The sequence below is a fragment of the Arachis duranensis genome, chromosome 1 (genome assembly GCF_000817695.3).
Source record: "Arachis duranensis cultivar V14167 chromosome 1, aradu.V14167.gnm2.J7QH, whole genome shotgun sequence".
Taxonomy (NCBI): domain Eukaryota; kingdom Viridiplantae; phylum Streptophyta; class Magnoliopsida; order Fabales; family Fabaceae; genus Arachis; species Arachis duranensis.
In genome coordinates, this window is record NC_029772.3 from 58,279,214 (window position 1) to 58,289,171 (window position 9,958).

General features: G+C 41.8%; 2 protein-coding genes across 2 annotated transcripts; both read left to right on the forward strand.

Moving 5' to 3' along the window:
• The first annotated feature begins 5,031 nt into the window (after nucleotides 1-5,031).
• On the forward strand, nucleotides 5,032-6,285 carry LOC107490405 (uncharacterized). Its single transcript, XM_016111184.1, has one exon. The coding sequence runs from the start codon at nucleotides 5,032-5,034 to the stop codon at nucleotides 6,283-6,285; it is 1,254 nt and encodes a 417-aa protein (XP_015966670.1).
• Nucleotides 6,286-8,750: 2,465 nt separating this feature from the next.
• Nucleotides 8,751-9,146, forward strand: LOC107490430 (uncharacterized). Its single transcript, XM_016111214.1, has one exon. The coding sequence runs from the start codon at nucleotides 8,751-8,753 to the stop codon at nucleotides 9,144-9,146; it is 396 nt and encodes a 131-aa protein (XP_015966700.1).
• The last annotated feature ends 812 nt before the right edge of the window (nucleotides 9,147-9,958 follow it).

Sequence of the window (9,958 nt, forward strand, 5' to 3'; positions counted from 1 at the left end):
CAATCTCCGTGGGATCGACCCTTACTCACGTAAGGTATAACTTGGACGACCCAGTGCACTTGCTGGTTAGTTGTGCGGAGTTGTAAAAAGTGTGATCACAATTTCGTGCACCATGGTCATCAACCCAGAGAAAGAATTTGTAATGTGCTTCTGCCACCTAAATCAAATAAAACACAATGAATGTATGGTGGTACAAAACACTCCAATTCAATCTAATCCATATATGTCAATGTAATTAATCTCTAAAGGCTAAATCTAAAAAATCCTTTCAAAATTTTAAGCCATTTTTTTATATCAGATCAGGTTCCATGTCAATTCGTGTCACAATCAACATTTTTATTCTAGGTAGATCTATTTTTAATAAATCAACTTTTTTCCAGTTCTCAATCATTCTTCAAAATTAGCCAGCACCAATATCAAATCATATACAATATCAACCCAATTTAACAACAAATTGCTTACAAAATCAAATCATTTCCATAACCAATAGGCATGCCATTCCAAACAATTCAAAATCACATCCACAACATCTTGAGCTAGGAAAAATAATCAAAATCATAGATGAAGAATTGCGTGCTTACCTTTAACAATGGACATTCAAAAAATAGCCTATTTGGGTTGGTGTCTGTCTTCGACATGTAACATATGGCATATTCTTCGCAGAAGCATTTTGGGGCCACACCATCTTTTATCATCCCCAGGTTGTAGCGAACTTGAACTTGCATATCCAGCTATCAGTTCTTATTGTCCACCAGCTTCGCCTCTGCCTCGTCTTGTGTTTGAGGAGCATGCATCACTAGCCAATAATCTGATTAACATTTAACACAACCATGAACAGCTATTATCAACTATTGCATTCAAAATTGAAATAATCTGCTTTGATCAACGGTGATTAAAGAAAGTGAATAACAGAACAAATTACACAAAATTGGTTGTGAAAATTAATAACAAAAACAAACAAATTAGCTAGAAGAAGAAGCAGTAGGCCTTACAATGATTTTTCGAGAGGGTTTTTCACGTGGGCCACCAGAACCGTTCTTGGCAAGGGGATGAGTTACGTTCTTTGACAATTTCAAAAATACTTCACTCTGCCTATGAATCACAGAAAAGGACACCCGCGTAACCCTAGACAAAGAAGCAGTAGGCAGGGTCTTCGACAGGGTTCAGAAAAATATGTCCCTAATGATGAGTCACCGAAGAAATCAGAGGAATGAGGTAGAAGAAGAGGCTGTGGACATTACAGCGGTATTTGGGGAAGGTTTTATGAGTGGATCGCCGAAAAAATCAAACGCATCACTTACAGGAACGGTTGGAGGAGCAGTGAGGTAGAAGAGGAAGCTATGGACATTACAGGGGTATTTGGGGAAGGTTTTAGGAGTGAGTCGCCGGAAAAATCAACAGCATCACCTACAGGAAGGGTTGGAGCAACATGGAGGTAGTAGAAGAAGAAGCAGTGGACATTACAGGGATATTTGGAGAAGATTTTGCGAATGGGTCACCGGAAAAATCAAACCCATTACCTACAGGAAGGGTAGACAAGAAGAAGCAGTGGACAGAAGGGTAGAAGAAGCAGTGAGGTTGAAGAAGAAGTAGTGCCTTCGAAGTGTAATTTGAGAGGTAGAAGAAGAAGAAGCTGTAGACATTCAAATGGTATTTGGGGAAGGTTTTGATTTGTATGGTATTTGGGGAGGGATTTGTGATAAACCCCAATTTTGTGGTTTATATTGTGTAGAATTTGAGGTGTTTTGTCAATATTTTTTACACTTATCCACAAGAATTGCATGGTTTTGTGTTCCCTTCCTAATATTGCTCCATGATGGAAAACATGCTTCTTTTGCCTTAAAACTGTTATATTTTGATCCTCTTTTATTACCATTTGATGTCGTGACGTGTTTGTTGAGTGATTTCAGAATTTATAGGGCAAGAATGGCTTTGAAGAGAGAAAGAAAGCATGCACAAGAGGAAGGAACATGAAGATTTGGATTTTGGGAATTTCAGCATCGGCGCGCACGCGCACCTTGCGCGCACGCGTGTATGCGAACAGCTGAAAGCGGCGCGCAAGGATGGATGCATCCGCGCAGATTAGGAAAATCCACACCAACGCATGCGCGCACGCACGTATGGCGCGTACGCACGACAAGCTGCACGTGACCTCATTAAAGGAAATCGTGCCTGGCAATTTCTGAGGCTGAAGAGGCCCAAATTCAAGCTGGTTCTGCATGGAAAAGACCCAAGGATGCTGGGGGGAAAGGGGGGATCAATCATTTTACACTTAGATGCAATTTTTTAGCTAGTTTTTTGTTCTTGTTCTTCTAGAGAGAGAAATAATTGTTCTTCTCTAGATCTAGCTTTGATTTGATCTTCTCTTGTTGAATTCTGAATTGGATCTTGTTAATTACTAGTTTTGATTGCTTAATTTGAATTCCTTAGCATAATTTTGTTTAAATCTTGTGTTTGATTTATGTTTTCTTGTCAATTGTCATTTTATACCCATCTCATGAATCTTGTGAATCTTGAATTGCTAATGTTACATTGATAATTCTCATGGTTAATTGTGTTGTTTGAGTGATTGTAAGTTGATAATTGTTAGTGGGTACTTGCTAATTTCAATTTAATTGCATTTTGAATATGTCTTTTAGTAATGCTTACCATGTGTTTGATGAAATGTTTTCTTTGATTATGGAGTAGTTTTCTTTACTCCTGGCATAAGCTAAGGGAATTGAGTGACCTTGAGTCATTGGGTCTCATTGAATTGGTGATTTGAGAACCCTAGGTGATCAATTTGATACCCATTGACAACAACCCACTACTAATCTAGTTAGTAGGTAGGTTGGGACTTATGGGTTGATGTGATCAAACCTATTTAACGTACTTCAAGCCTAGGAGTAGGCAATACGTACTTAAGGCTTTTGAGAAGTAGACTTAATGGGTTGGTACATTATAATGATCAATATTCGGTATGTAGACAAGGATGGCAATCTCAATTCCCATGCTTAGCCAAGAGTTGCTTTTATCATTCATATTTGAAAACCCAAAAATCCTAATTGCTTTGTCTTAATTATAGTTATTTGTTTAGTTTTAGAGTAAAATTCTATTGGCTGTTATCTTACTAGTTTGGAATTGCTCACTTCTTGCTTTAGTTATTTCAATTAGTTTCTTGCATTTCAAGATTACTTGCGTATTAAGATTCTGAGTTCAATTTCTTGTTCATGACTTGCAACCCCGGAATTCTAACCAATATGGATGCATATGTTTGCCCATTCCTTGTGAGATGACCCGAGGTTTGAATACTTCGGTTACTTTATTGGAGTTGAACTTGTAACAATCAATTCCTTCTAAATTTGATTCATGGATTATTTGTCGGTTGAGGACTATACTTGCAACGCGGAAAATCTTGTGAAATTCCTTATCGACGGTATCCGTGCCCATCAAATTTTTGGAGCCGTTGCCGGGGAATGGTTGCAACATATGCCTTGATATTTGTTATGTGAATACGTGAATATTGTAGATAGTTTACCTTCTTTCAATACTTAGATATAGTTTAGATTTCTTCTTGTATATGTGCTATGACTCCCAAGTTTGATTACTCGATCTCAACCGAATTCTAGCTTAGCCGAGTTTGACCCTGAGATTAAAAGAACCTTGTTACACACTCGGCAAGCTAGACGGCAGTTGGATTATACGGCTAGTACTTTGGCCTCTCTTGAGGAACATACCGAATCACTAGACGGTTCAGAGAGTGACTTGGAGTCTGCTACTTTCTATTCTTCTGTTGGCACTACTAATACATCTTTGCATCCTACAGGTGAGCCATACATGGGGGAGCCACGATGGATCACTTTTCATGAGCAAGGAGCTCCGGATATCATACTTCAACCTTTGCAAGCAAGGTATCCCAACCTTGATCCAAACTTTGAGTTGAAGAGTAGCTTGATAAATCTACTTCCTAAATATCATGGGTTGCCGGGTCAAGACCCCATCCGACATCTAAGAGACTTTCAAGTTGCTTGTTCTACGGCTCGAAGGCATGGAGCCGATGAGTTGGCTATTATGGTTTTTGCCTTCCCTTTCTCTCTTGAAGGGCAAGAAAAGATGTGGTTTTATTCACAACCGGATGAGATTGTGACCAATTGAGATTTTTTGAGAAGAGAGTTTCTAGATAAATTCTTTCCACCGGAGAAGACCGACTACATCCGGAAGGAGATCTCGGGTATAATGCAAAAGGACCAAGAGAGTTTGTATGAGTATTGGACTCAGTTTAAGAGGCTATTGGAATCTTGTTCACACCATGAATTAAACACTCACTTGCTCATTAGTTACTTCACCAAAGGTCTTTGTGCGGAAGATAGAAGATTGCTCACCGCTTCTAGTGGCGGTTTCCCTTCAAAAAACAAGATCGAAGGAGAAGCTTGGAAATTGATAGATGATTCCGAGGCTACACAACATGTAAGGGTGAGAAGTAATCCTCTCAAGGGTGTGGTAGAACCGTCCCCTTCCGAAGCAAGCTTAACCAAGGCACTTGGGGACATGACCACTATCCTCACACAAATACAAAAAGATAAAAAGGAATACTACTCCATCCAAACCATCCAAGCCCCACCTCAAGTTGTTCAGCTTGAAGGCCCTCATAGAATTTGTGGTTTGTGCTCTAGCACCACACATTACATCGATCACTGCCATCAAATTCAAGAGGAGCATGCCCTTGTTGTAGCCAATGTGAATTATAATAACCGTCCGCCCTATCCTTCTCAAGGCCAAAACAATTACTCTCATGGTAGTAATCAGAATCAAGGGTGAAGGGATAATGCACAAGGGAACAATCAAAACCAAAGATGGAACAACTCTTATTCTCATTACAACACCAACCAATCTTCATCTCAATACCACCACAACAACAACCACCAAGACAACCAAAATCACCACAACCAAACCCAAAACAACTACACCAAATACTAAGCACCAAACCATAGACAACAATCCAACCAATCCTCTTCATCTTTCACCAATCAATTTGATGAGCTTAGAGCCACTATGGAGAAACGGGACGAGAGTTACAATGCTCAATTCGATACCATAGGCGCTCAATTGGCCAATCTTACCGACATGATTTCGAAGATGTCCATGTCCTCCTCCAACAATACCAACCAACCCTCAAGTTCTTTTAGCCTTCCTTCCCAACCCCTTCCAAACCCCAAGGGCGGTTTCAACGCCATCACTCTACGGTCGGGGACTACATTGGAGGAGATACCTCCTAGGGTCATGAAAGACATTCATGAAGAAGAGGTGGTCGTTGAAGCTCCACATGAAGAGGAGGAGGTAGCCAAAAGGCATGATGAAGAAGGAGTAAGCCTCAAGAAACCCAAGAGGAAAGCTATAGTGGATGAGTCCATTCCTATCCCATTCCCTTCATTGGTGAAGAAAGCAAAGAAGACCCCAGAATTTGATTTGAACATGCTTCAAGTGTTCTCTAAAGTTGAGGTAACCATACCACTTCTTGATGCTATCCAACAAATTTCGAAGTATGCAAAATTTCTGAAAGACTTGTGTACACACAAGGATAGGATAGGAGAGTTGGAGACATTATCCTTGGGTAGTTCAATCTCTTCCTTGATGGAACCTATTCCAAGGAAATGTAGTGACCCTGGACCTTTTTTGGTGTCTTATTGTATTGGTGGGCACACTTTTCATGACTGTATGTGTGATCTAGGAGCTTGCATAAGTATCATGCCGCTTTCTATCTTTGTGCGGTTGAATTTAGCTCCATTAAAGAAGTCGGCAGCGAAGTTTGCCTTAGCCGATAAAAGTGTGATCACTGTGATGGGAATAGCAGAAGATGTACTTGTGGCAATCAAGGACTTGGTCTTTTCGGTTGACTTTTACATCCTTGAAATGCCACCAACAGAAAATAGAAGTTCATCCTCCGTTCTACTTGGTAGACCCTTCCTTAAAACCTCTAAATTCAAGTTAGATGCCTTCACCAGCACATATTCCTTTGAGGTTGGAGACAAGACTATCAAGTTCAATCTGGAAGAAGCCATGAAGCATCCTTCCGAAGAGCATTCCATTCTCCGATGTGATGTAATCGATGAAGTGATAACGGAAGTGCGAGAAGAAGACCACAACAAGTTATACTACCCTATTGTTGAAGAGACGGATGACCAAGAGGATGAACAAGAGAAAGTTGTTGAAAGTGAACTCCATGGTCTGGATGAAAAGGAACCTCAACTTGAGGTAAAGAGTGAATTGAAGCCTCTTCCATCTCATTTAAAGTACGCTTTCTTATAGGATAACCAAAAGTTTTCGGTCATTATTGCTAGTGAGCTTTCTAGTGAAGAAGAAGAAAAGCTCCTACATGTTCTCATAAAGTACAAGAAGGTAATTGGTTGGAGCCTAGCCGATATTATGGGGATTGGCCCACGCAAGTGCATACATCGTATATTTCTCCAAGAGGGAGCTAGGCCGGTTAGGCAATCGCAAAGGAGGCTCAACCCAACCATCCTTGATGTGGTAAAGAAGGAGGTCACTAGGCTACTTGATGCGGGTATTATATACCCAATTTCTGACAATGAGTGGGTGAGCCCGGTCCAGGTTATTCCCAAGAAATCGGGCGTCACTGCGGTTAAAAAGGATGGTGGTGAAGTGGTCACCAAGAGAGTACAAAATGCATGGCGAATGTGCATCAATTATAGAAGGTTGAATGCTACTACAAGGAAGGACCACTACCCTTTGCCGTTTATCGATCAGATGTTGGACCATTTAGTGGGTATATCCCATTATTGCTTTTTTGATGGATTCACTGGTCACTTCCAGATTCACATTGCTCCTGAAGATCAAGAAAATACCACATTCACTTGCCCTTTTGGCACCTTTGCCTACAAAAGGATGCCATTTGGACTATGTAATGCACCTGCTACTCTTTAGCGATGTATGACCAGTGTCTTTTCTGATCTAATGGAGAATTGTCTAGAAGTCTCTATGGATGACTTCAGTGCTTATGGAATTTCATTTGATTGTTTCTTAGAGAATTTGGCCAAGGTCTTAGCTAGATGTGTTGGCACTAACCTTGTCTTGAATTTTGAGAAATGTTACTTTATGGTAAGACAAGCTATAGTGTTAGGACATGTAGTATCTAGTGACGGAATTTCTGTAAACCTGGCCAAGGTGATGTTATTACCACTTTACCTCACCCCTCATCTGTGAGGGAGGTCCGCTCATTTTTGGGACATGCAGGATTCTATAGGCGCTTTATTAAAGATTTCAACAAGATTGCTTTGCCATTGTCGCACCTACTCCAAAAAGATGTGGAATTTGAGTTTGATAGTGCATGTGTGAAAGCGTTTGAAGAGTTAAGAAGAGTTCTTACCACTGCACTGATTGTGCGAGGCCCCAACTGGACGCTGCCATTCGAGATAACGTGCGATGCATCGAACCATGCCGTAAGTGCCGCGCTTGCACAGCACGATGGTAAACTTCCTTATGTCATTGCTTACTCTTCTAAAACATTGGATGTAGCACAATCCAACTATACCACTACGGAAAAGGAACTCCTAGCTATTGTTCATGCTTTAGATAAATTCAGATCTTATTTGCTATGGTCCAAGATAGTGGTATACACGGATCATGCAGCTTTAAAGTACTTATTGACAAAGAATGAGTCAAAACCTAGACTCATACGTTGTATCTTGCTTTTGCAAGAATTCGACATTAAGATTAGGGATCGGAGTGGATCTCAAAACTTAGTTGCGGATCATTTAAGCCGCCTTGAGAATTTGAAATTTGACCCATTCCCGATCAATGACTCATTCCCATTGGATAGTTTGCATGCTGTGTCGGATAGCTTTCCTTGGTTTGCCCCAATGACGAACTACTTGGTTGCGAAAATATTTCCTCCCAACTTTTCTAAAAACCAAAGGGACAAGTTGAGGAGTGACTCCAAATACTACATTTAGGATGACCCTCACTTACGGAAGAGGAGAGTGGACCAAGTAATTCACAGATGTGTGCTGGAATCTGAAATTCAACCTATTCTTGAAGCTTGCCATTCGTCCAAATGTAGTGGCCACTTTGGCCCACAAAGGACAGCTAAAAAGGTGTTAGATTATGGATTCTGGTGGCCAACCTTATTCAAGGATGCTAACCGGTTCTGTGTGTCTTGCCATCAGTGTCAGAAGTCGGGAAACACGTCCCAAAGGGATGAGATGCCTCAGGAACCTATGTCGTTATGTGAGATATTTGATGTATGGGGCATTGACTTTATGGGACCGTTTCTCAACTCAAGTGGGTATCTATATATTCTGTTAGCAGTTGACTACGTGTCAAAGTGGATAGAAGCAATACCTACCTGCCTTGACGACGCCAATACCGTCATTTCTTTTATTAGAAATCACATTGTATGCCGTTATGGGTCGCCATGAGCAATCGTGAGCAACCAAGGATTCCACTTTTGTAACAGGAAAGTAGAGGCACTACTCAAGCGCTATGGGGTATTGCACAAGGTCGCCACTGCTTATCACCCACAGACCAACGGGCAAGCAGAAGTGTCCAACCGGGACATTAAGAGAATCTTGGAGAAAGTGGTAAATCCACAAAGAAAGGATTGGAGCTTCCGGTTAGGAGATGCACTATGAGCGTATAGGACGACCTACAAGACTCCGTTAGGGATGAGCCCCTTCCGAATCGTCTATGGTAAGGCATGCCACCTTCCGGTGGAAATTGAGCATAGAGCCTATGGGGCGGTAAAGTAGTGTAACATGGATTTCACAAAGGCGGGTGTGGCAAGGAAATTACAACTAGAGGAGCTCGAGTACTTGAGGATGGATGCATATGAAAATGCCCGGATATACAAGGAGAATACTAAAGTCTTTCACGATCACCACATCCGAAGGAAGGATTTTCAAGAAGGTGATGAGGTTCTCCTCTACAACTCGAGGCTGCGATTTTTGCTTGGCAAGCTCCGTTCTAGATGGGAAGGAGCCTTCAAGGTGAAAGAGATAAAGCCCTATGGAGTGGTAGAATTGTTTGACCCTCAAAGTGACATAACTTTCAAAGTGAATGGACATAGAGTGAAAAAGTACCATGGCTACAAGTCACCAAAAGAAGTGGAAGTGCTCCTACTTGAGGATGCACCAAAAGGAGAGGAAGCTTAAGCGAAGGACCGTCCAACTTAAGGGCGTTAAAGAAAAGTGTTTGGTGGGAGGCACCTCACCGTGGTAAGATCTTCCTTGTGTATACCTTCTTGCTTTTAGCTTTAGATTCTTATGAATTTTGTGACTTCTTGATGTTGTTGATTGCTTAGGAATGCTAGTTTTATTATTTTTGTTGAATAACTAGGATATTTAGGTAGATTTCATCATTTTGGTATAGATGAATTATTGAAGTAGAGAGAATGCTATGTTTTGAATAGTGCATGAATTTGTGAAGTGTTTCTTGACTACTAGCTTAAACACCTGCCACGAATGTGTTAGAATAGCCCTCTCTATGTTGTAAAAAAAAGGGGGGAAGGAAAAAAGGGCATCCGCGCGACCGCACTGTGCGCGCGCACGCCGGTGGTGCATTTCTTACTCCTGAGCCAAAAACCTGAGAGTCATGCCCATCTTGTGCCCACTTCACATCAGGCACCCACGCGCCAGTGTACATGCCGCCTACGCGCCCCTTGCAACTTGGCCATCGACGCGCAAGCGCACTGTGCGCGCGCGCCGATGGTGCAATATGAACTCCCTGGTACAAAAACTAGAGAGTTTTGCCATACTTGTGCCTAGTCTGTGCCCGCACTGATGCGTCCGCACCGGTAGCCAACCCCATCAAGCACACGTCCGCGCGCCTGTGCTGTATCTTAACTCTGGTACAAATGACCCAAGAGTTAGGCCTACTCTGAGCCAACTCTGTGCCAGGAGCCCAACTGACGTCACGCGTGCGCGCCCTTGATGCTTACGCGTCCCTCGCTCAACTCTCACCAATG